This window comes from Populus trichocarpa, chromosome 11 (genome assembly GCF_000002775.5).
Source record: "Populus trichocarpa isolate Nisqually-1 chromosome 11, P.trichocarpa_v4.1, whole genome shotgun sequence".
NCBI lineage: Eukaryota > Viridiplantae > Streptophyta > Magnoliopsida > Malpighiales > Salicaceae > Populus > Populus trichocarpa.
In genome coordinates, this window is record NC_037295.2 from 2,749,096 (window position 1) to 2,776,671 (window position 27,576).

At 36.0% G+C, this 27,576-nt stretch overlaps 1 protein-coding gene and 1 long non-coding RNA gene across 25 annotated transcripts in view; one reads left to right on the forward strand and one right to left on the reverse strand.

Moving 5' to 3' along the window:
* Positions 1 to 27,576, reverse strand: part of LOC18102911 (G-type lectin S-receptor-like serine/threonine-protein kinase RKS1) — a 95,896-nt gene that overhangs the window by 18,739 nt on the left and 49,581 nt on the right. The window contains exons 3-9 of one of the 23 annotated variants that reach the window (XM_052445343.1): positions 22,526 to 22,657; positions 22,395 to 22,435; positions 22,263 to 22,286; positions 1,965 to 2,151; positions 1,660 to 1,897; positions 1,413 to 1,563; positions 923 to 1,302 (exon numbers count right to left, since the gene is read on the reverse strand). In XM_052445343.1, the coding sequence (XP_052301303.1) occupies positions 994 to 1,302; positions 1,413 to 1,563; positions 1,660 to 1,897; positions 1,965 to 2,151; positions 22,263 to 22,286; positions 22,395 to 22,435; positions 22,526 to 22,657 (1,082 nt within the window). In that variant the 3' untranslated portion in view covers positions 923 to 993. Of the gene's footprint in view, positions 1 to 922; positions 1,303 to 1,412; positions 1,564 to 1,659; positions 1,898 to 1,964; positions 2,176 to 2,266; positions 2,530 to 4,010; positions 4,196 to 20,830; positions 21,406 to 21,515; positions 21,667 to 21,756; positions 21,995 to 22,075; positions 22,287 to 22,394; positions 22,658 to 22,879; positions 24,261 to 27,576 lie in introns of those variants that run through there. The other 22 variants (XM_052445341.1, XM_052445340.1, XM_052445342.1 and 19 more) reach the window with 22 other exon arrangements.
* Positions 1 to 27,576, forward strand: part of LOC127903989 (uncharacterized) — a 75,354-nt gene that overhangs the window by 16,022 nt on the left and 31,756 nt on the right. Inside the window, exon 1 of one of the 2 annotated variants that reach the window (XR_008056798.1) lies at positions 23,726 to 23,846. The exons of the other annotated variant lie outside the window; for it this stretch is intronic. This is a non-coding gene — a long non-coding RNA (uncharacterized LOC127903989). Of the gene's footprint in view, positions 1 to 23,725; positions 23,847 to 27,576 lie in introns of those variants that run through there. 2 annotated transcript variants of the gene reach the window in all.

Below are 27,576 nucleotides of genomic sequence, written 5' to 3' on the forward strand. Positions count from 1 at the left end.
TGCTAGTTTTTCAATCTTATATTATTTCTGTGTTATTCACACAAATCTGCTCAGATCAATTTGACAATTTTAAAACGTTATGCTCATCAATCACACAATATCACTCAGATCAATTTGACAATTTTATGTTCCATGCTCCCATGATATGAGATGAATTCCTAAATGCTATTAGTCTGGTTGGGCAATCAGATTTAACAGTGTTACATCCTGCTATCAGTAAAATCCAATAATATTATGCCAGCCAGATTTAATATTATTGGATATGACTTGGGTTTGGTGGTTAAGTCTGGCTTGACTACTAAATTCAAGAATATTAAGTTTGGAATTGCTCTCAGATCTAAGTTGTTTAATATATTTTTTAAAAATTATTATTGACTTGTTACGGAGCTTAAAATAATATACTATACTAATTTAATTTCAAACATGTTGTAGGTGAAAATGGACAAATGAGTAAAATGGAGAAAATTGACATTGAAATTGTGGGATCGGATAATTGCTCTTTTTCAATGCATTTTTCAATATTTTTATATATAAAATGCTTAAAAAACTGGAAAGAGAGTTTTGCACTTCCTTGGGCCATGGCCCGGGCTCGAATTTTGGATATGAAGAGCTTGATCTGTTGTGATGCACAACATATATGTCCCATTGTTTTCTGCCGCTTTAAAATATTTGTTCTGACTGTCTTGCGGAAAGGCATTCACTATCGTTAGCAAATCTAATGGAACTTCATATTAGCAATTTTTCGGACAGCACAGCTTCAGCGACTAGCGATTTCAGAAATTGTCACCTCATTTACAGAGCACAGTCCATCTTCAACGTCTAATGCTATATCAGGAAATTTATCAGATTTTCTTAAGAGGAATGCAGGTTGGGAGTTTTAGCAGGGGGTACGTCTAGTGCTGAAGAGCTTGATCTGTTGTGATGTACAACATATTTGTTTTCATTACAAATCTAATGGAACTTCATCTTAGCAATCATTCAGACAGTACAGCTTCAGCGACAGGCAATTTCAGTAATTGTCACCTCATTTAGAGAACACTGTCCATCTTCTACGTCTAATGCTATATCAGGATTATTGTCAGATTTTCTAAAGAGGAATGCAGGTTGTTCTGGAGAAGGAATCTCTGTTTCGTTACTCAACATAAAAACAACTGCCAACATAGATGGTCTGTCCGTGGCATCTTCTTGCACGCACAGTAGACCAATTTGTATGCATTTCAAGGCTTCACGCGGATGATACAACTCCTTCAGTGATGGATCAACTATCTCCAATGCTTTGTCTTCTCTCCATAATTCCCACACCTGTGTTGTTCATATAAATCATTAGCATACAAGAAATGAGAGCAGACAACATCTAAAATTGTGAACATTGAAATTCAACCAAGAGCACTAAAAACTCTCTTGTAACTCACATATCCAATCAAGGTCAAGGGAGGATTCCGTTGATAAAATCTGTTGTTCTTCTTGCCACTCACAATCTCTAACAACATGACCCCAAAACTGAAAACATCTGATTTTACAGAAAAGTTTCCAAACACAGCATATTCTGGTGACATGTAGCCACTGCATCAGAAAAACAAGATTCTGAAGTTTTAGTATTCCTGGTAATCAATGATAGTACTTTGTCACTCGGTCTTTGTTTTAGGCAAAGGTACTTACTATGTTCCCACAACTCTCCTTGTCCTATCTTCAGTTTGGTTGCCTTCAAATATTTTTGCCATTCCAAAATCTGATATTTTTGGGTTCATCTCTGCATCCAATAGAATGTTGCTGCATTTTAAATCCCTGTGAATGATTCTCAACCTGGAGTCTTGGTGAAGATATAAAATCCCACGAGCTATTCCAACAATAATATCAAAGCGTTTTCGCCAATCCAATAACAATCTTCTTGTTTCATCTGTTGAAACAATTATTTTTCAGACAACTAGTGTAAATCAGGGCAATAAAAACATAAAGAGACTTACGGAAAAGAATCGAGTCCAAGCTTTTGTTCGGCAAGTATTCATAGATTAAGATTTGTTCTCCATCCTGAGTGCAATAACCTAGAAGTTTCACCAGATTCCTGTGTTGAAGCATTGCAATTACCATAACTTCATTTTTAAATTCTTCTGTTCCTTGTCTTGAACTTCTAGATAACCTTTTTATTGCAACCTCCAGCCCATTAGCTAGCAGACCCTAAAATCATGTTACAAGATTAAGCCTCTGGACTAATATTATGCAAATTAGAGAGGCCATTTAGTTTTTAGCTAAATGCAAGAAACTCAACCTTATAAACAGAGCCAAAACCACCTTGCCCGAGTTTGTTAGCTGGAGAGAAATTGTTTGTGGCCGCCGTTGTGGTGCTGAGCTTGAAATATTTCAATTCAGTAGAAGTGCTGTTTACCTGCAGTTCAGAACCTTTTTTGGCTCTCTTCTTGAACCACAAATAAGCAAACAGGCTAATGAGAAACCACAATAATGCAATTGATGGTGCTAAAATGGCCTGCATCGTTTTTTCACGAGAATCATTTGACTTCCTTTTAGTATCAGCTGCATGAGAATGAAAAGAAAAAAGATTAACTTAATAGGAAAAACCACCCCATTTTCCAATGGAAATATGACAATACATATGGCAAAGGGTAGCCCTTTTGGCACCTAAAACGTACCAATATCTATGGTTTCTTTCCTGCAGGGAAGAGCTTATTAACTACAGTCAAGAGCAGTGACAAGCATAGGAAAACTCTTATAATTCAATATTTGTGATGACAATCCTATGAAGTAGTTACTGAGCAGAAAAAGGGTACCTAATTCATATGCATCAACACGAACATACAGATCATAACTGTTACTCCTATCATATCTAATGTCTACTAATTCCTTGTACCAATTCAAACAACCATAATTTTTTCCGGGAATTCCAATGATTGCGTATGCAGATTATGAACAATTCCTCTTGCATTCCACTTCACAGTCTGCACGACTCTTGCTCATGTCTACCCAAGCTGAATCTGAACTTTCCGGAAGAATTACATTTTCTACCTTCACAAACCCTTCTCCATGCTGGCACAACGAAGACGTCTGTAGCCGCTTCCTGACACAACCATCGGACCCATCTCTCGTAGACCATTCCAATGGGTACTTGGGCTCGAACCCAGGTAAACAGGCACATTCAAATCTATTATGATTGGCAAGTTCACACGTACTATAAGCACCACACAGTCCATAATAGTCGCACTGAAACACTGGGGCCTTCCAGTAATCCTTCCACTGACCATCACTTTCTCGCCATGTTAACACCTTTAGAAGTCCTGAATGATCTACTATTATTCTTAGCAGATAAGAATCATCAGGAACTGTGTAGACCCAGTATATTTCATCTGGATGATTGACAAAAGTGCTTTCGTATAAGCCCATTTGACTTCTCCATGGCCAAGGAGGAGATCTACTAATTGGCTCTGTACCATTATAGACAAAGATTTGCGGTGAGCCATTTGGTTTGATCATAAGAGAAAAGTCTCCAATCCCAGGGTCATCAGCTGATCTCCATGATGTTAGAAACCGATGAATTCCTAATTTTCGATCGAGCCCCAATTTCATCCCAGGTAGGTGGGTGCTTGTAGGATAATCGAAGCTTTGCCATACAATGTCTCTGCTTCTTTTCCTGACCAATATCAAATTCCCAGAATCCAATAGTTGAGCTGCACATATATCATTTTCTTCCACTGGAACATTTGTAGACCACACAGGAAGCTTTTGGTCATCGTTACCACAGAGAACAAGGTTTCCATATTGGTTTATAAACAGAAATCCAGAGGAACCAATGATTGGATCGTTCCTGTTGGCGACCCACACCACAGTTTGTTCTGGTATTTTATGGTACCAAATTCCAAGATATCACAGTTTGTTCTTTTCCTGACCAATATCAAATTCCCAGAATCCAAGAGTTGAGCTGCACAGATATCATTTTCTTCCACTGGAACATTTTTAGACCACACAGGAAGCTTTTGGTCATCGTTACCATAGAGAACGAGGTTTCCATATTGGTTTGTAAAGAGAAATCCAGAGGAACCAATGATTGGATCGTTCCTGTTGGCGACCCACACCACAGTTTGTTCTGGTATTTTATGGTACCAAATTCCAAGATATCTGTTGCTAGAACTACCTGGACAGAAAAATCCTAGTGCAAAATTATTTCCTTTGGAGATAAGAAGGTCACCTTCTTTAACGGTGTGGTTCGTCTTTAAGGAGTCTTGGGATGTACAAGATGATAATTGGAGTATTATAAGAGAAAAAAGCAGGAACAGTTTTTCAGCTTCCATGATGGAGTAAACTGGATCTTGGCTTCTGGAAAAGTTTTAAATTTTGCTTTGTGGAGAATGGATATGGCCTTCAGACAAGTCTCCAGAGAAGTTGCGTGACGGAATTAGGCATCTCTTTAATGAGTTACTCTTTTCAACCTTCAAAGTCTAGACAATGACTTGTTTTTGTTAAAGTATCAATCCAGGATTTTTGGAAACGACACCGTCCTCTAGTTTTAGAAATATGTAGGTGATTGCAGACGCATACAAAAACAACATAAAAAAGACAATAAACACAAAGAAAGATGGAATTGCGTCGAAAAAGACAAAATCATTCAAACTTTTATACTCAAAAATTTTCTAATTAAATTTAAATATTAAAGCTCTTCTAAATTATTATATACTAGGAAAAACACCCTGAACAAAGCTTAAAAATTAATAAAATATTTCTAAAGTAAATAAAAAAATAATCTAAATTAACTTGAAAAATATGATATTTTCAAAATAGTAATTTCTAGTACTGGTTTGGAGGCCTTAACTTCATAAATAAGACCTTTAGGAATATTGCCTCTAGAATCAAAATTTATGTCCATTATGATAAGGTCATGTGTTGGATGAAAATCTCCTACATCAGTCTCTCTATGTTGAAAATAACTTGTTTTCAAGTTCAAATTATTCTTGTTTTGATATCGTGAATGCTTAATCAAAGCTCTCAACCTCTTTTCCTTTCTTTTCTTAAGGTATATAACAATACTAGATATTGGTTTTAGTTCTTTATCAACATATGTTGTATCTATATAATCCTTGAACAATTCTATCTTTGTAATAATAGTAAACTTGTAATCAAAAGGATCAACATAATCTAAATCAATAATTTAATTTTATTGGTCATCTTCGATATTCTATTTACACTTAATTTCTACCTTATCAATATGAACACCATTGATGACATTATTGCTCCTTCGCTATCATTGTTTATGTTATTATTATTATCATAAGTGTGGCTAGGTGATCACACACATATATAAAATTTTAGTTTTCTTTGTTATTTTTTTCACTTGGATCGTTTTTGTTTTTGAGTTTTTTAGATCTTGATTATGGTTCTTGAGAAATAATTAGAGTTGTCAGTGTTACGCAAAAAAATATGGAAGGATTTGATCTTCCATGTGTTTGGTCTGATAAATCCAAGCTATGTGGTTTTTACTTTGTTGATTCAACTTTCTAACTTCTTCTTCTTCTTTTTTATGTTTCATGTGTTATGTTGTTGATTCCTCTTTTTGCTGGATGATCTTATAAGGTTTTTGAATACCGTAAGGATCTCTTGCTTTCTCAATTTACTGTATTTTGCTGCACTCTACATCTATATTGAGTTTGAGCATAGCCAGTGTTGTTATCTATTTTGGAACCTCACATAAACATAAAAAAATAAAAAAAATAAAAAAATATACATCAGTAGGAAGAACATGAAGAATGTCCAGAAAATTGTCAACTAGTTGGGAAGAATCAAAATATCCAAAGTTGAAAAATTGATAGTTCAATTTTGACTCGTGAAGGCCCTATTAATAAGAAAAATTCAATTTGGAAAGAAAAATTCAAAATTAGATGTTTAATAACTCAATTGAAATTTTTCAAGGTTTAATTGTATTTATTGAGGGATTGATTGCAAGGAAAATTGGTTTTTAAGTTCAATTTGAACTTTAATGGGAAGAAATTGAAATCTGGGGGTTGAATTGTAATTTTAAAAGGCTAATTTAGTTAGCTAAAAACATGGCATTGTATTATTAATATGATGCGGTGGATGGAGTGATGGTGCACCTTTCCGATGGTGAAGCCTGAAAACATTTTAATATGATGCATCCTTAGTTTTTAATGGAATCAAGGAACATGCATCTTGGGTTATGTACAGACAGATTCAATCCATTTGGATCATTTGTTGCTCTTTATTCTTGTTGGCTAATAATACTCACAGTTTACAAATTGTCATTGGGCATGTGTATGAGGTCGGAGTTCATGTTTTTATCAACGGTCATACCAAGTCATAATAGTCTGAGTTAGAATATAGATGTTTGTCTTTGGTGGTGATTCAGAAGGATTTCAGGCCAACGTACATCTCAGAGGCCATGTGGGCGGAATATATTTAGCATGTGATGTCTGATCGTGACGTGCGACAATCATACTCCGGTGCAGAGAACCAGAACTAGCAAGTTCATGGTTTTGTTATCACGCACACTAGCAGCTCCATTCGATTCGTTTCACATGCAAAACGAATGGTTAGATTAGTCTCTCTAACACTACAACCCAGTTCTTGCGAATAGCCCGTAATTTTTCAAACCATTAGATATTGTAATCAGTTTCAAGCACTCATACTCTAGAGTTCGAGATGATTTTAGACCAGCGAATTAAAGATTAGACGACCCATCTTGTTGCTAATTATGAATGACTACTTAGTGTTGAGATGACCGAACTTCACCAATTCGTATTGGAGATGAGATCACATATGAGTGGTACTTGTGCTCCCTCTTATTCGCCCCACAGTTTAGGCAAAGACCTGCCTTCTCCTCCTCCTCCAGCACTTCTATTCTAGATGAATTGTATTTGAACTTATAAATATTTAAATTTGTAATAAATATTTGATTTTATATTAGTTTAATTTTTTAAATACCTTTTGTTTCTGCTTAATAGATTTTTTTTAAATATATTTTTGAATTATTAATGACAGGGTTACAAACGAACATAGTTTGTCGGTATATTCCAAAAAGTTGAAAAATAATTACTGCAAATATCACTGTCATTGTTTACTAACCGACAAAATAACATACAATATGTTTGACAATTACAAGTTAAATTTACCGATGGACATACTGACAGTTGAAAAAAATCATCAATGCAATGACATGTGGTTTTTCTGTTAGTGATATGTTATATTCAATGTTGGAAATACTGATGAAATGAAGCAGGTAAAGTTTTTTTTTTGCATGCTTTGTACATTATTAAATGTATCTGTAAAATTATTACCGATAGATCACAAATCATTAACGAGAGTTTTTTCGATGGAAGATTTTTGTCTGTGATCATGTCGTTAAGGACATGAAGCAAAGAGTGAACTTCTTCCTAATAAACATGTGACTTGGGACGACATAACAAATAGAGATTAAAGAGTCTTGTCGTACCTTGTTTTGCCCTCTTCTTGAGCCACAAATAAGCAGTTAACATTTGATGCAATTGATGGTACTAAAATGGCCAGCATCGTTTTTTCAAGAGAAACATTTGACTTCCTTGTATTATTAGCTGCATGAGAGTGAAAAGAATAAAGATTCAACTCCGGAGGAAAAACAACAATACAGATCTTATTAACATTTGACTTTCTCCAATGGAAACATGACAATACAATTGCAAAGGCTGGCCCCTTCGACACCTAACAAGTATCAATATCAATGGTTTCTTTCATGAAGTACAGAGCTTATTAACTACATCCTAGAGCAGTGGCAAACATTGAAAAGCTTTTATAAATCAATATTTGAAATGAAAATTCTAAGAAATTGTTACTGAGCAGAAAAAAGGCACCTAATTCATATGCATCAACACGAACATATAGATCATAAATTTCACTCCTTTCATATTTGATGTCTACTAATTCCTTGTACCATGTCAAACTGTTGATAATAGGTATATAAAGAACTGAATGTTGATGATAACCAGAAAAACAAAGAACAAAGAACTTGCAATAAATTAAGAATAAAGAGCATAATGTTTTTCATATTGGTTACTGCCATCCCTTAGCTTTTATTTATAGATGAAATCAATCACAACACAATTAAGAAACATAATTAACATAAACTTCTTCATTTATGGAGCTATGTAACTTATCCTAAATAAGTTTCATATCTAAAGGTAAAAACTCACTAAACAACATTAAGATAATGATGTTACTAATAGATAAACATTAATGAAAGATAATATATGGCTGAGACATTAATTTCAGCTTTGGTGCCATAACTTCAACACTCCTCCTTGGTTCCAAAGCTGCACATTCCTATCATCTCCCTTAGATCTTCAAATCTATCTTTAGCTAAAGGCTTGGTGAACAGGTCTGCTAATTGCTCTTTTGAAGTGCAGTATATCATCTCTAGTTCCCCTTCTTGCTGGAATTGCCTGATAGCATGGAACTTGATCTTCATATGCTTGGTCCTGTCATGAAAAACAGAATTCTTTGAAATAGCTATTGCTGATGTATTGTCACAAAACAATTCTGTGGGACTTCGTTGATCAAAGTCTAGATCATTCAGCATTTTCCTTAGCCATATCAATTGCTTTGCTGCCACATATGCTGCTTTGTATTCTGCCTCTACAGTAGAATGTGCAACCACTGATTGCTTCTTTGAGTTCCAACAGAAAATGCTTCCTCCAATAGCAAAGCAATAACCTGAGGTGCTCATCATTTCTTCATCACTTCCAGCCCAATCACTATCAGAAAAACCAACAAGTTTAACAGAACTTGATTTCACAAAATGCATGCCAAACTCTAAGGTCCCTTTCAGATATTTCAGAACTCTCTTGGCTGCAACAAAATGGATTTGACTTGGACTTTGCATGAACCTAGAGAGGTAATTGATAGCAAAAACAATGTCTGGACGTGTAGCAGTTAAATACAACAAGCTGCCAACTAAACTTCTGTAGGCTTTTCCATCAGTTTTGGGAGCTCCATCCTCCTTCATTAGCTTTTGTCCCAATACCATAGGTGTATTGACTGGTTTGCAATTTTCCATTGCAAATTTTTTTAGTAGCTTCGTTGCAAACCTCTTTTGACATAGGAAATAACCTTGCTCCGACTGACTTACTTCCATGCCTAAGAAGTATGACAACAAACCAAGTTCATTCATCTCAAACTTATCCTTCATGTTGGTTTTAAACTCCTCTACCAGCTGCTCCTTGTCTCCTGCAATCAATAAATCATCTACATACACTGATACGATCAGAGTATGTTTGTCAACATTTTTCACATACAAAGTTACTTCATTCATGCTTCTTTCAAAGCCTAAACTCAAAAGATACCCATCCAATCTACTGTACCAAGCTCTAGGAGCCTGTTTAAGTCCATACAAAGCCTTCTTTAGCAAATATACTTTGTTTGATGTGATCTCCTTTTCAAAGCCATCAGTTTGTTCAACATATATTTCTTCATTTAGAACACCATTCAGAAATGCAGACTTAACATCAAACTGAAAAATATGCCCACCATTTTGTGCTGCTAGAGCAAGCAAGAGTTTTATTGTATCAAGCCTAAATACTGGAGCAAATGTCTCAGTGAAGTCAATACCTGGCTCTTGTGAATAACCCTTCACTACAAGTCTTGCTTTGTGCTTGTTGATACTCCCATCTGCATTCAGTTTGGTTTTGAAAATCCATTTCACACTAATTACCTTCTTGTGAACGGGTCTGTCAACCAACATCCATGTTTCATTCTTTTCTATCATCATGAGCTCCTCCTTCATTGTAGCTATCCATACTTGTGAGTTGATAGCTTCTTCAAAATCTATTGGTTCTACTTCAGCAACATTGCACCTGCTGTAAATGTCAGCTAAGGACCTTGTCTCCCTTACTGGTTTGTCATTGACAATATCATCATCCTCTGTAGCATCCAGTTTAATTTGATACTCTTGTTTTGTCTCTTCAATTGATGCAGCTTCCCAGTTCCATGTACCATTCTCTGCAACTTTTACATCTCTTGCAATCACAACTTTATTAGATTTCATATCATAGATTTTATAAGCCTTAGATTTTGTGTTATAGCCTATAAGAATTCCCATATCAGCCTTTTGATCAATTTTTCTTCTCTTTACTTCAGGTTGCAAGACATAGCAAGGGCTGCCAAAAACTTTTAAATGATCAACATTGGGTTTAAAGCCATACCAGATTTCATAAGGAGTTTCATCTCCTAACACTCTTGTGGTCATATGATTTAGAAGGTAAGATGCTGTGTTTACTGCTTCTGCCCAGAATTTTAATGGCATTTTCTTCTCATATAGCAAACATCTTGCCATTTCCATCAATGTTCGGTTTCTCCTCTCACTGACTCCATTCTGTTGTGGAGTGTAGGGAACTGTCAGTTGGTGTTTGATCCCTTCTTTTGCCAAGTATGCCTCAAATTATGGAGAGGTATACTCTCCTCCATTGTCAGGTCTCAATATCTTCAATCTGTTTCCTATTTCTACTTCAACTGCTGCTTTGAACTTAACAAACTCAGTAAACACATCAGATTTTGATTTCAGAAAGTAAACCCGGCAGTACCTACTATAATCATCAACAAATAGAAGAAAATACTTTGAACCATTCAATGATTCATTATGCATCGGCCCACACACATCTGTGTGTACAAGCTGGAGTTTTGACAGTGCTCTATATGCAATGTCAGGAAAAACAACTCTAGTTTGTTTTCCTAACTGACAGGCTTCACAAATACTCTTTTGTTCCTGTATATCTGGTAAACTGTGAGTCATCTGCAGGTCAGCCATTCTCTTTAAAGTTGCATAATTGAAGTGCCCCAACCGTTTGTGCCAAAGAACAGATTCATTGTTCTCATAAGTGTTAGCACTTAAACATACTTCTCTCCAATCAACATTAAAACTTCTGTTCATCATTTTTGCAGAAAGCAGTAGCACTCCATTTTTATTGTTAATATCACATACTCCATCATTAAAGATTATTGAGTAACCAGATTCAATTAATTGTCCCACACTAACTAGATTCTGATTGATCTTAGGTACATAAAGAACATTTTTAAGAGTTTTTGTACCTGACAATGTTTCTACTTAAATTGCTCCTTTTCCTTCAACCTTCACATAGTCTCCATTGCCAATTCTAACTCTAGATAGATAGCTTTTATCCAAGTCTCTGAATAAGCTCAAATCTGCTGTCATATGGTTAGTGCACCCACTATCATTGAGCCATGATGAGTCGTTTGCCTTTGCTGTGTTACACATCTCCTGTATTGTAGCTATGAATAAAAGATCTTCCTTAACTTTTGAACAATCGGCTACTTGAGCTTGTTTTACTGTTCCTGTTTTATTTTTGTAGAATCTTTGAATGTGACCAAATTGCTTGCAGTTTCGGCATTGTGCATTCTTGAGCCAACACCAGGCTTCAAGATGATTTGTTTTCTGACAGAATTTGCAAGCAGGAAAATGTTCTTTCTTCTCTTTCCTTCTAGTGAAGTTGTTGTTGTTGTTGTTCTGTTGCCAGTTATTGGATTGCCAGCCTTTCCCTTTTTTCTCTTTTTCCTTCTTGATTGTTTTTGTAAAAATTCTTAGCCCGACTCTTCTCCTTGTAAACTGCAACAAGAGCTCCTTCACTTGATCCTTCTTGTCTATAAGCTTGCCTTTGCTCCACAGCTTGCAATGCATTTACAAGTTCTTGCAGGCTCATTTAAGAGAAATCTTTAGAATCTTCTAAAGAGCAAATTTTATGTTTAAATTTTTCTGGTAGACTTACCATAACTTTCTATACTATTCTTGAATATGGAAAATCTTCTCCCAAAAGTCTCACTTGATTCACAAGTTTTGAAATTTGAGAAGAGAAGTCTTTGATGGTTTCATTTTCTTTCATCTTTAAACCTTCAACCTTTCTTCTAAGATTTAAAATCTGCATCTTCCTTGACTTCTCATCACCATGAAATTCTGCTTTTAATTTATCCCATGTTTCTTTGGCAGATTTACACGCCATGATCCTTGTGAAAATGTCTTCACTAACAGCATTATGAAGACAGGTAAGAGCTTTGAATCGCTTTGCCTTTTCTTCAGTAAAAAATTTCATCTGTGCAATCGTAGGATTGTTTCCTAGTGGAATTGGTTGCTTATCGCTCTCCGATATCTCCCACAAGTCAAAAGCTTTGAGATAAGTTTCCATTTTCACAGCCCACACACCAAAATTCTGCCCTGTGAACACTGGTGTTTTTGCTGGAAAATTTATAGAATCCATTTCTTAAAAAAAAATCACTTAATCTCCCGTGTTTTACTCACTATCCCTTCAAAGAAAAATGCTTTGATTTAACCTCACTAATCTCTCGTGTTTCACTCACAATTCCTTCAAAGATCAAAGAATGCTCTGATACCAATTGTTGATAATAGGTATATAAAGAACTGAATGTTGATGATAACCAGAAAAACAAAAAACAAAGAACTTGCAACAAAGAATAAAGAGCATAATGTTTTTCATATTGGTTAGTGCCATCCCTTAGCTTTTATTTATAGATGAAATCAATCACAACACAATTAAGAAACATAACTAACATAAACTTCTTCATTAATGGAGCTATGTAACTTATCCTAAATAAGTTTAATATCTAACGAAGTAAAAACTCACTAAACAACATTAAAATAATGATGTTACTAATAGATAAACATTAATAAAAAATAACATATAACTGAGACATTAATTTCAGCTTTGGTGCCATAACTTCAACACAAACAACCATCCCCTTTTCCAGGAATTCCAATGATTGCGTATGCAGAGCATGAACAATTCCTCTTGCATTCCAGTTCACAGGCTGCACGACTCTTGCTCTTGTCCATTCAAGCTGCAGACGAAGTGTCCGGAAGACTGTAATTCTCTATCTTCACAAACCCTTCTCCATGCTGGCACAACAAAGACGTCTGTAGCCGCTTCCTGACACAACCACCAGATCCATCTCTCGTAGACCATTCCTTTGGGTACTTGGGCTCGAACCCAGGTAAACAGGCACATCCAAATCTATTATGATTGGTAAGTTCACACGTACTATCAGCACCACACAGTCCCTAATAGTCGCACTGAAACAGTGGGGTCTTCCAGTAATCCTTCCAGTACTGACCATCACTTTATCGCCATGTTAACGCCTTTACAAGTCCTGGATGATCCACTATTATTCTTAGCAGATAAGAATCATCAGGAACTGTGTAGACAAAGTACTTTTCGTCTGGATCATTTACAAAAGTGCTTTTGTATAAGCCCATCTGACTTCTCCATGGCCAAGGGGGAGATCTACTAATTGGCTTTTTACCATTATAGAAAAAGAATTGTGGCGAGCCATTTGGGTTGATCCTAACTGAAAAGTCCCTGAACCCAGGGTCTTCAGCTGATCTCCATGATGTTAGGAACCGATCAATTCCTAATTTTCGATCCAGCACCAGTTTCATTCCAGGAAGCAGGATGTTCGTAGGATAATCGAAGCTTTGCCATACAGTTTTCCTGCTTCTTTTCCTGACCAAAATCAAATTTCCTGAATCCAAGAGTTGAGCTGCACAAGTATCATTTTCTTCCACCGAAACATTTGTAGACCACACTGGAAGCTTTTGGTCATCTTTCCCATGGAGAACGAGGTTTCCATATTGGTTTGTAAAGAGAAATCCAGAGGAACCAATGATTGGATCGTTCGTTTTTGCAACCCACACCACAGTTTGTTCTGGTATTTTATGGTACCAAATTCCAAGATATCTATTGCTAAAACTGCCAGGACTGAAAAATCCTAGTGCGAAAATATTTTTCTTTGGAGATAAGAAGGTCACCTTCTTTACTGGTTTGGTTCGTCTTTAAGGAGTCTCGGGATGTAGAAGATGAGAAATGGAGCATTATAAGAGAAAAAAGCAGGAGCAGTTTTTCAGCTTCCATGATGGGGCAAACTGGACCTTGGCTTTTGGACAAGTGAATTGTTGCTTTGTGGAGAAAGGAGATGGTCTTCAGACAAGTGTGGGACCATTAGAGAAGCAGCGTGAAAAAAATGGTTTTTTTTTTTGTTTATAGTGGTAATGATTTTAAAAATAAAAAGTTAAATGTATTAAAATAATTTTTTTATTTTTTTTTTAATATTAACCTATTAAAGTAATACAAAAATATAAAAAAATTAATTTTAAATTAATTTTTTTAATTTTTGCAAATCTTCATTTAGACCACACTCCCATGTCATCATATAATCGTGTCCTTTGTATTCTATATTCGCTAGAAGGCAACTCAACTTTTTTTTCTTTTTATGTTTGATTTTAATTTATAATAAACTAATTTGATATAATATATATTATGGTGATATCTAAGATTTCGGATGATTATTTAAGACATGTGTTCTCTAAATACCTCAAATTTGTGAAGCCAGCCACCTAAGTCCAGCCACCTAAGTCAACAAAGGTGGGAGTCAACAATGGTGGTGAAGCCATCCTTCCTTAGTCACAAATTGTAGGCACCAAACTTGTGCCACTTGCCTTGCCCCTTGTATTTACATGGATGCTTGCCTATAAATAGGCAATGCATCCAAGCATTGTAAACACACCACAAGAGAGAAAATTGAGAGCAAGTAGAGTGAGTGAAGAGAGAGTAATCCCACAAAAGTTGTGAGGTATTTGTGAGAAAGTAAGTGAGGTGTTTTCTCCTAGTAATAGAGAGATTTCAGTTGTTCTCCTATTGATAGAGAGAGGTTGTAATTCCCACATTACTTAGTAAAATTCTTCTATACTTGTCCGTGGACGTAGCCAAATTGGGTGAACCACGTAAATTCTTGTGTGTCTAATTTCTCATTTTATCCTATCCTTTGCCTTTTATCTTGTCGGGTTTGCATGCCAGTATCCTAACAGTGGTATCAGAGCCTTCTGGTTGGTGTTGTTAATACACAAAAGTTATTCGTGTATATGGTTACTATTCACGTCTACGGCACTATTCACCTATACGACACTATTCATCCATACGGTACTGTTCACATACGTTATTGTTGGCGTATATAGAAAGTCAGTGCGGTGATTAAATACAGTCTAGGAAGTTCTGTCTAAGGAGATTGGGTTTTAAGCGGGACCGTTTGTGACCCCTCCAATCTTTCCTGGGAACTTACTTAGTGAAGTATTATTCACACGATACTATTTCTACATACGTTACAGATCTGTGAAACGGTGATAGCTGAATAGATCTCGGTGAATACAATGGCAGCAAAGTACGAGATAGAGAGGTTCAAAGGGAGCAATTTCTCACTGTGGAAAATGAGAATCAAGGCAATCTTAAGGAAAGACAATTGCTTGGCAGCAATTGGGGATCGGCCCGCGGAGATCACTGATAATGCAAAATGGAATGAAATGGATGGCAATGCTATTGCTAACATACATTTAGCATTAGCCGATGAAGTATTATCAAGTGTGGCGGAGAAGAAAACAGCTAAGGAGATATGGGAGACTCTAACAAAGCTATATGAGTCCAAGTCTTTGCACAATAAGATTTTCTTAAAGCGGAGACTTTATACCCTTCGAATGGCAGAAACCACGGCGGTAACTGACCACATCAACACAATAAGAACTCTATTTTCACAACTCACTACGTTGGGTCAACAAATAGAGGAAAGTGAACGTGCAGAGCTTCTACTTCAAAGTCTTCCAGATTCGTATGATCAGCTCATTATCAACTTGACCAATAATATCCTCACAGACTATTTAGTCTTTGATGATGTTGCAGCCGCCATCTTGGAAGAAGAAAATAGGCGCAAAAATAAAGGAGACAGAAATAGTTCAAACCAAGCAGAGGCATTATTGGTGTCAAGAGGGAGATCAACGGAGCGTGGCTCCAGTGGGAGTCAAAGGCAAGGGAGGTCCAAATCAAGAAGCAAGAAGACTGTGAAATGCTACAACTGTGGCAGAAAAGGGCACTTCAAAAGGGATTGTTGGTTTAAAAAGGGTATAGAGAACACTGCAGAGTCATCAAAACCTCAAGGATGTGTTGCAAGCACCTCAGAAGATGGAGAGGTTTTATATAGTGAAGCAGCAACAGTCTCTACAGATAGAAAAGAGCTCACAGAGGTTTGGGTAATGGATTCAGGAGCAACATGGCATATGACTCCTAATCGAGATTGGTTTCATACATACGAACCCACCTCTGGAGGCTCAGTGTTCATGGGTGATAATCATGCTTTAGAGATTGCTGGCATTGGCACCATCAAATTGAAGATGTATGATGGCTTAATTCGTACTATTACAGGAGTGCGTCATGTGAAAGACTTAAAGAAAAATCTTTTGTCCGTGGGACAATTTGATAGTCTTGGCTGTAAGATCCGAACAGACAATGGAATAATGAAAATTGTCAAAGGAGCGCTGGTGGTTTTAAAGGCGAGAAAGACAGTTGCAAACATGTTTGTATTAATGGGAGAAACACATCATGGGGCAGAAGCGTCAATCGCATCAGCCAGTCCTGCAGAAGAGAAGACGATGATGTGGCATCAAAAACTAGGCCACATGTCAGAGAAAGGTTTGAAAGTTCTCTCTGATCAGAAGTTACTCCCTGGGCTTACAAAGGTTACTTTACCCTTTTGTGAGCATTGTGTTACAAGCAAACAGCACAGGTTGAAGTTTGGCACATCAACAACTAAGAGCAAATGCATCTTAGACCTGATTCACTCTGATGTTTGGCAAGCACCGGTTGTATCCTTGGGAGGAGCAAGATACTTTGTATCATTCATAGATGACTTCTCCAGGAGATGTTGGGTGTATCCAATTAGAAGGAAGGCAGATGTGTTCGCAGTCTTTAAAACTTTCAAAGCGCGGGTGGAACTTGAATCTGAAAAGAAGATCAAGTGTTTGAGGACTGACAATGGAGGAGAATATACCAGTGATGAATTTGATAACTTCTGTCAACATGAAGGTATCAAAAGGCAGTTCACAACGGCATACACTCCACAGCAAAATGGAGTGGCAGAGCGGATGAACAGAACTCTATTAGAAAGAACAAGAGCAATGTTGAAGACTGCAGGTCTAGGAAAGTCATTCTGGGCAGAAGCAGTCAATACCGCCTGTTATGTGATAAATCGATCTCCGTCAACTGCAATTGAGCTGAAGACACCGATGGAGATGTGGACTGGAAAACCAGCTGATTATTCTCGATTGCATGTATTTGGAAGTCCTGTGTACGTGATGTACAATACACAAGAAGTTAGCAAGCTGGATTCAAAATCCAGAAAATGTGTATTCTTGGGATATGCTGATGGAGTGAAGGGGTATCGCTTGTGGGATCCCACTGCCCACAAGGTAGTCATCAGCAGAGATGTTATATTTGCAGAAGGTAAAATGCAAATGGAAGAACATAATAGCATTCCAAAGGAGACTACAGCAGTCCAGATGGAAAATACTCAAAATCATACTTCTTCTGAAGCTGCACCAGAGCATGAAGAACAAGAACAAATAGAGTCTGAAACTCCTGAAGTTCGACGGTCAACTCGTGAAAGAAGACCACCGGCTTGGCACTCAGAATATGTTACTGAGAGCAACATTGCATACTGTCTTCTAACAGAGGATGGAGAGCCATCAACTTTCCATAAGGCTATCAAAAGCACAAATGTATCTACGTGGATGACAGCAATGCAAAAGGAGATTGAAGCTCTACACAAGAACAACACTTGGGATCTTGTTCCGCTACCACAAGGAAGGAAGGCCATTGGCAACAAATGGATTTACAAGATAAAGCGTGATGGCAATGATCAAGTGGAGCGGTACCGTGCAAGATTGGTGGTGAAAGGATATGCTCAGAAAGAAGGAATAGACTTTAATGAGATATTTTCTCCAGTGGTACGACTTACTACAATCAGAGTAGTCTTGGCAATGTGTGCTATATTTGATCTTCACTTAGAGCAGTTAGATGTGAAAACTGCATTTCTTCATGGAGAACTTGAAGAAGAAATTTATATGCTCCAACCAGAGGGTTTTGCTGAAACAGGCAAGGAGAACTTGGTTTGCAGGTTGAACAAATCTCTATACGGTCTCAAACAGGCGCCGAGGTGTTGGTACAAGAGATTTGATTCCTTCATAATTAGCCTTGGGTACAACAGACTTAGTTCAGACCATTGTACGTATTACAAGAGGTTTGAAGAAGATGATGTTTTCATCATTTTGTTGTTGTACGTGGATGACATGTTGGTAATAGGCCCCAACAAAGATCGAGTCCAAGAATTGAAGGCACAATTGGGTAGGGAGTTCGATATGAAGGACTTGGGACCAGCAAACAAGATTCTAGGGATGCAAATTCACCGAGACAGAAGTAAGAGGAAGATTTGGCTTTCTCAGAAGAATTATCTGAAGAAGATCTTGCGTCGCTTCAACATGCAAGATTGTAAGCCAATTTCCACCCCACTTCCTGTTAACTTCAAATTATCCTCAAGTATGTCTCCTAGCAATGAAGCAGAGAGGATGGAGATGTCTCGAGTACCGTATGCATCAGCAGTGGGAAGTTTAATGTTTTCCATGATATGTACAAGACCAGACATTGCACAAGCAGTGGGAGCAGCTAGTCGATACATGGCAAATCCTGGTAGAGAGCATTGGAATACTATTAAGAGGATCTTGAGATACATCAAGGGTACCTCAGATGCCGCATTATGTTATGGAGGATCAGAATTTACTGTCAGAGGTTATGTTGATTCAGATTTTGCTGGCGACCTTGAGAAAAGAAAATCCACTACAGGCTATGTGTTCATAATTGCAGGAGGAGCTGTGAGCTGGGTCTCTAAACTTCAGACTGTTGTAGCTTTATCCACAATAGAAGCTGAGTACATGGCAGCTACACAAGCTTGTAAAGAAGCAATATGGATGAAGAAACTTATGGAGGAGCTCGGGCACAAACAAGAGAAGATTCTTTTGTATTGTGATAGTCAGAGTGCCTTGCATATTGCAAGGAATCCAGCGTTTCATTCAAGAACAAAACATATAGATGTTCAGTATCACTTTGTTCGCGAAGTGGTGGAAGATGGAAGTGTGGATTTTCAGAAGGTTCACACAAAGGAAAACCCAGCAGATGCTTTGACTAAACCAGTCAGCACTGATAAGTATATATGGTGCAGATCCTCTTATGGCCTAGTAGAAACGTAAGCAGCATGAAGATAGCAAGTATAGAAAGAATAGAAGAATCACAGATGATCATGTGTGAAGACTTGATTAAATCATCAAAGTCTTCAAGTGGGAGAATGTGAAGCCAGCCACCTAAGTCCAGCCACCTAAGTCAACAAAGGTGGGAGTCAACAATGGTGGTGAAGCCATCCTTCCTTAGTCACAAATTGTAGGCACCAAACTTGTGCCACTTGCCTTGCCCCTTGTATTTACATGGATGCTTGCCTATAAATAGGCAATGCATCCAAGCATTGTAAACACACCACAAGAGAGAAAATTGAGAGCAAGTAGAGTGAGTGAAGAGAGAGTAATCCCACAAAAGTTGTGAGGTATTTGTGAGAAAGTAAGTGAGGTGTTTTCTCCTAGTAATAGAGAGATTTCAGTTGTTCTCCTATTGATAGAGAGAGGTTGTAATTCCCACATTACTTAGTAAAATTCTTCTATACTTGTCCGTGGACGTAGCCAAATTGGGTGAACCACGTAAATTCTTGTGTGTCTAATTTCTCATTTTATCCTATCCTTTGCCTTTTATCTTGTCGGGTTTGCATGCCAGTATCCTAACAAAATTTACTAGATTAATGATATTATTGAAGATGATGGTTTTTCAATTAAGAAAGAATATTAATTTGGTGAAATTGGCCATATTGTGATGCAAAGATATTGTGAATATCACAATACATGACTTTATTCTTAGTTTATTGTGCATGTTATGAGATAAATTGAAATTGATTTGTCCTCCAAAATCATAAATCATATAATTGAGATAGTAAAATTCAAAAAAAAAAATACTTTGTTGTTACTAATCTTAAAAGGGAAAGAATTGATACAATGGCGGACATCATAAGTTTTAAATCCATAAAACAACTATTTATTTTTTGTATTTAATTTTTTCAATTTTTGTATTAATTTTTTCAATTTTATTCATCTAGTCGAATTGATAGTAATTTTCAATTTTTTTATTTAATTTTTTCAATCATTGTTCATCTAGTTGAATTGATTTTTTTTAATTAAGGATTTTTACAAGGACTAAATTACATAAATGTTAAGGGTGTAATTTCATATTTTAGATTAGGACACAACTGTTTTTTAACTAACAAATATTTATCGGACAAAACTGTTTTTTAACCTGTTATACCCGCAATCTAGTCATTCATCCCATTGAATTTAATAACATATTTTTCATTTTGTTACACAACAATGCTTTTCTATATTAAATTAAAAAAATAAAAAGAGAATGTATGCATTGCCTGAGCAATGAACTCAAAAGCATACCAAATAAAATATCATGAAGTTAATATATTATATTTATATTTAAGCAATTCATTTAATCTAACTAAAAAAACTGAACTTTTTGTTTTTAAAAAAACTAAATTTAACAAAGAAAAATAAAAAAAAAACCTAAGAGCTTCAACAAATAAAAAACAAAATGAACTGAAGCAAATCTTCTAAATTTAAATTAATTTCTCAAACTTATAACTTATTAAATCCTAGATTTAGATTTAATAAAGAAATTTAATTCAATGATAAAAAATAAAATAAAAAAAAATCTAAAAAAAAATTGTCAAAGCAATAAAAGTAGCAATAAAAAAATATTGATCCAACTGAGGGTTCAACATGGCTGATCATTAGCCTATTTGGTTATTTGTGGCTCAGGAACAGAGGGAAAAAGGTAAAGACAAAGCAAGCATCAAAACAGAAGGTAGATAGAGTAACTGTCCATAAAAGAATAGTTGACGAACACCACCCCTATAGCATAACATATGATGATGCTGTTAGGTTTCTTCCTTGACACTACGCAGAATGGATCAGTTGTTTAGAATCAGGTTGGGAGTTTTAGCAGGGGGTACGTCTAGTGCTGAAGAGCTTGATCTGTTGTGATGTACAACATATTTGTTTTCATTACAAATCTAATGGAACTTCATATTAGCAATTATTCAGACAGCACAGCTTCAGCGACAGGCAATTTCAGTAATTGTCACCTCATTTAGAGAACACTGTCCATCTTCTACGTCTAATGCTATATCAGGATTATTGTCAGATTTTCTAAAGAGGAATGCAGGTTGTTTTGGAGAAGGAATCTCTGTTTCGTTACTCAACATAAAAACAACCGCCAACATAGATGGTCTGTCCGTGGCATCTTCTTGCACGCACAGCAGACCAATCTGCACGCATTTCAAAGCTTCACGCGGATCATACAACTCCGTCAGTGATGGATCAACTATCTCCAATGCTTTTTCTTCTCTCCATAATTCCCACACCTGTATTGTTCATATAAATGATTAACATACAAGAAATAAGAGCAGACAACATCTAAAATTGTGAACATTGAAATTCAGCCAAGAGCACCAAAGGCTATCTTATAACTCACATATCCAATCAAGGTCAAAGGAGGATTCTGTTGATAAAATCTATTGTTCTTCCTGCCACTAACAATCTCTAGCAACATGACCCCAAAACTGAAAACATCTGATTTTGCGGAAAAGTTTCCAAACACAACATATTCTGGTGACATATAGCCACTGCATCAGAAAAACAATAGTAGTTTTAGTATTCCTGGTAATCAAGGATATTACTGTCACTCGGTCTTTGTTTTAGGCAAAGGTACTTACTATGTTCCCACAACTCTCGTTGTCCTGTCTTCAGTTCGGTTGCCTTCAAATATTTTTGCCATTCCAAAATCTGATATTTTTGGGTTCATATCTGCATCCAATAGAATGTTGCTGCATTTTAAATCCCTGTGAATGATTCTCAACCTGGAGTCTTGGTGAAGATATAAAATCCCACGAGCTATTCCAACAATAATATCAAAGCGTTTTCGCCAATCCAATAACAATCTTCTGCTTTCATCTGTTGAAACAATTATTTTTCAGACAGGTATAATTTGACAACTAGTGTAAATCAGGGCAATAAATACTTAAAAAGACTTACCGAAGAGAAACGAGTCCAAGCTTTTGTTAGGCAAGTATTCATAGATTAACATTTGTTCTCCATCCTGAGTGCAATATCCTAGAAGTTTCACCAGATTCCTGTGTTGAAGCATTGCAATTACCATAACTTCATTTTTAAATTCTTCTGCTCCTTGTCCTGAACTTCTAGATAACCTTTTTATTGCGACCTCCATTCCATTAGGTAGCAGACCCTAAAATCATGTTACAAGATTAAGCCTCTAAATTACAATTATGCAAATTAGATAAAAACAAATCTTAGTAGAAGTGCTGTTTATCTAAATGACAAGGGTGGCCAAAACCTTATAAACAGAGCCAAAACCTCCTTGCCCGAGTTTGTTAGCTGGAGCGAAATCGTTAGTGGCCGCCGTTATGGTGCTGAGCTTGAAATATTCCAATTCAGTAGAAGTGCTGTTTACCTGCAGTTCATTACCTTTTTTTGCTCTCTTCTTGAGCCACAGATAAGCAAACAGGCCAATGAGAAACCACAATAATGCAATTGATGGTGCTAAAACGGCCAGCATCGTTTTTTCACGAGAATCATTTGACTTCCTTTTAGTGTCAGCTACATGAGAGTGAAAAGAATAAAGATTAACTCTATAGGAGAAACCACCCCATTTTCCAATGGAAATATGACAATACATATGGCAAAGGGTAGCCCTTTTGGCACCTAAAACGTACCAATATCTATGGTTTCTTTCTTGCAGTGAAAGCATAGGAAAGCTCTCATAAATCAATATATGTAATGACAATCCTATGAAGTAGTTACTGAGCAGAAAAAGGGTACCTAATTCATATGCATCAACACGAACATACAGATCATGACTGTCACTCCTATCATATTTAACGTCTACTAATTCCTTGTACCATGTCAAACAACCATAATTTTTTCCGGGAATTGCAATGATTGCGTATGCAGAACATGAGCAATTCCTCTTGCATTGCACTTCGCAGTCTGCAAGACTCTTGCTCATATCCACCCAAACTGCAGCTGAACTTTCCGGAAGAATTACATTTTCCACCTTCACAAACCCTTCACCATGCTGGCACACCGAAGACGTATGTAGTCGCTTCCTGACACAACCACCGGACCCATCTCTCGCAGACCATTCCAATGGGTACTTGGGCTCGAACCCAGGTAGACAGGCACATCCAAATTCATTTAGATTGGCGAGTTCACACGTACTATAAGCACCACAATGTCCATAATAGTCCCACTGAAACTGAGGGGACTTCCAGTATTCCTTCCACTGACCATCACTTTCTCGCCGTGTTAAAGCCTTTACATGTCCTGAATGATCCAGTATTGATCTTAGCAGATAAGAATCATCAAGAACTGTGCAGACACAGTACTTTTCGTCTGGATCATTTACAAAAGTGCATTTGTATAAGCCCATCTGATTTCTCCATGGCCAAGGGCGAGATCTAATAATTGGCTTTGTACCATTATAGACAAAGAATTGTGGCGAGCCATTTGGGTTGATCCTAACTGAAAAGTCACCAATCCCAGGGTCTTCAGCTGATCTCCATGATGTTAGGAACCGATCAATTCCTAATTTTCGATCCAGCCCCAGTTTCATTCCAGGTAGCAGGATGTTCGTAGGATAATCGAAGCTTTGCCATACAGTTTTTCTGCTGACCAATATCAAATTTCCTGAATCCATGAGTTGAGCTTCACAAGTATCATTTTCTTCCACTGAAACATTTGTAGACCACACAGGAAGCTTTTGGTCATCGTTACCATAGAGAACGAGGTTTCCATATTGGTCTATAAAGAGAAATCCTAAGGAACCAATGATTGGATCGTTCCTGTTTGCAACCCACACCACAGTTTGTTCTGGTATTTTATGGTACCAAATTCCAAGATATCTATTGCTAGAACTGCCTGGACTGAAAAATCCTAGTGCGAAAATATTTCCTTCGGAGATAAGAAGGTCACCTTCTTTAATGGTTTGGTTCATCTTTAAGGAGTCGTGGGATGTACAAGATGAGAATTGGAGCATTAAAAGAGAAAAAAGCAGGAACAGTTTTTCAGCTTCCATGAGTGGGTAAACTGGATCTCGGCTTTCGGAAAAGTGTTAAATTTTGCTTTGTGGAGAATGGATATGGCCTTCAGACAAGTCTCCAGAGAAGTTACGTGACGGAATTAGGCATCTCTTTAATGAGATACTCTTTTCAACCTTCAAAGTCTAGGCCATGACTTGTTTTTGTTAAAGAATCAATCCAGATTTTTTGGAAACGACACCGTCCTCTGGTTTTAGAAATATGTAGTGGGTTGAGACGCATACAAAAACAACATGAAAAAGATAATAAACAAAAAAAAAGATACAATTGCGTCGAAAAAGACATCATCAACCATAATAATTATGATTGTATGCTATTATATACTAGGAAAAACACCCTAAACAAAGCTTAAAAATTAATAAAATATTTCTAAAATAAATAGATAAAAAAATCTAAATCAACTTGAAAATATGATATTTCCAAAATAGTAATTTCTAGTGCTAGTTTGGAGGCCTTAGCGATCTTAGATGAAAATAGGGAACATGACTTCTAGAATCAAAATTTATATCCATTATCATAAGGTCATGTATTGGATGAAAATCTCCTACATCAGTTTTTTTGTGTTGAAAATAACTTGTCTTTGAGTTTAAATTGTTTTTATCTTGTTGTCTTGAATGCTTAATCAAAGCTCTCAAACTCCTTTCCTTTCTTCCCTTAAGGTATATAACAATATTAGATATTAGCTTTAGTTCTTTATCAATATATATATATTGTATTTATATAACTCTTGAATAATTCTATCTTTGTGATATTAGTAAACTTGTAATCAAAAGATCAATATAACCTAAATCAATAATTTAATTTTGTTGGGCATCTTCTATGTTCTATTTACACTTAATTTCTATTTTATTAATAAGGACACCATTGGTGACATTATTGCTCATATATATATATATATATATATATATATATATATATATATATATATATATATATATATATATAATTTGACTTCTTTGTTATTGTTTGTTTCTGAGTTTTTTAGAACTTGATTTTGGTTCTTGAGAAATAATTAGAGTTGTCAGTGCTACGCAAAACAATATGGAAGGATTTGATCTTTCATGTGTTGGGTCTAACAAATCTAAGCTATGTGGTTTTAATTGCAAGAAAAATTGGTTTTTGAGTTCAATTTAGGGTTTAATGGGAAGAAATTGAAGTCTGAGGGTTCAATTACAACTTTGAAAAGCTAATTTAGTTAGCTGAAAACATGACATGACATCATTAACATGATACGGTGGACGGAGTAATGATGTACCCTTTCAATGATGAAGCCTGAAAACATTTTAATAGGGTGCATTCTTAGTTTTCAATGGAATCAATGAACATACATCTTGGGTTATGTATAAACAAATTCAATCTATTCAGATCATTTGTTGCTCCTTATTCTTATTGCCCGGTGATACTCACGGTTTACCAATTGTCATTGGTCATGTGTATGAGGCTGGAGTTCATGTTTTTATCAACGGTCTCACTCAGTCCTAATAGTCCAGTTAGAATATAGATGTTTGTCTTCAGTGGTGGTTTGGAAGGATTTCAGACCTCCGTGTATCTTAGAGGCCAGGTGAGTAGAATATATTCAGCATGTGATGTCTGATCATTTTATGTGATGACCACACTCTAGTGCAAAGCACCAAAACTAGCAAGTTTACAGTTCCGTTACCACACACATCGACGACTTCATTCCATTTGTTTTGCTTGTGGAGTGGATGGTAAAATTCTTTTTCAATTATATCTATTTTTTTATTTATTGTTTTTTATAAATATATTTAATTAACAATATTTTTTTCTTAGAGGCTACTATTTTTGGACGCGAACCAAGCCTGATGGAGCGATTGATGACCGCCAAAAAAGGATACAACAACTTGTGGATAACCAAGCTCAATACTTTGTGGTATATTGTTTTCAACCATTTTTTTATTAACTTAGTATTTTTTTTTAATTTAATGACTTTCCTTTTAAAGGATACATATAACACCAAGTTAAAAGAGAGATATGGTGACAATCCCTAGACCCATCCAGATCTCGATCCAGATTTGTGGTTGGAGGTAGGATTGTCTGGTGGACCCGAAAGAAATTGGGTGTAAGGTCTCTCTAACACTACAACCGAGTTCTTGCAAATAGACCGCAGTGTTTCAACCATTAGATGCTCGCAATTAGTTCTAAGCACTTAAACTATAGAGTTCGAGGTGATTTTAGACTAGTGAGTTAAATATCAAATGGCCCGTCTTGCTGCTGATTATGAATGACTCAGTGCTGAGATAGCCAAACTTCACCAATTGGTATTGGAGATAAGATCACAGATGGGTGGTACTTGTGCTCCCTCTTATTCGCTCCACGATCCAGGCTAAGAGTTGCACCGACCTCCTCCTCCAACACCTTTATTCTAGATTAATTGTATTTGTGCTTATAAATGTTTAAATTTGTAATAAATATTTGAATTTTATATTAATTTAACTTTTTAATTATTTTTTTCTTTTTAATAGATTTTTTAAAAATATATATTTTGAAATTATTACTAAAAGGGCTACCGATGAACATAGTCTATCAGTATATTCCAGAAAGTTAAAAAAGAATTATTGCAAATGTCACTGCCACTGTTTACTCACCGACATAATAACATATGGTTTGTTTGATGGTTACATGCATATGGTTTGTTTGATGGTTACATGTCAAATTTACCGACAGACATACTAACAGTTGAAAAAAAATCACAAATGGAATGACATATGGTTTTTCTATCGGTGATATGTTATATTCAACGATAGAAGTACCGATGAAATGAAGCAGGTAAACTTTTTTTTTTTTGCACACTTTGTACATTAGTAAATGCATCTGTAAAATTATTACTGACAAACCACAAATCACCAATGAGAGTTTTTGACAGATGATTTTTATCCATGATCATGTCAGCAAGGAAACTTACTGACGAATTGTGAGAAAAAATACTTATAGAAAATTATGTCGATAAATCTAAAAATTCTTGTAGTGTCTCAAATTTTAACCCAAAACCTCAAAAACCTTTATAATTCAATAAACCCATAATAATTTACCTATAACACTTCAATTAATCCATCAATCTAACACTAAAACACAAACTTTAAAACCCTAAACCTTAACAAAACCAAAATCAAAGCTAAATACCATAATTATACACATTAAAGCATAACTCTTACCTTAAACACTTATTTCTCCAAATCTCTTTATATTTCTCTCTTTTCTCTTTTCTCTTCTTCTTCTTCTTCCACTTCTCTCTCTCTCTCTCTCTCTCTCTCTCTCTCTCTCTCTCTCTATTTTAGATTCTCTTTTTTTTCTCTTGCTTTTATATTTATCAATTTCAGAAAAGAAAAAAACACTTTAAGATACGTTACTTATAGGACTAGATATGAGTTGTGCACTAGACTGGTTGATGACATTGATTTT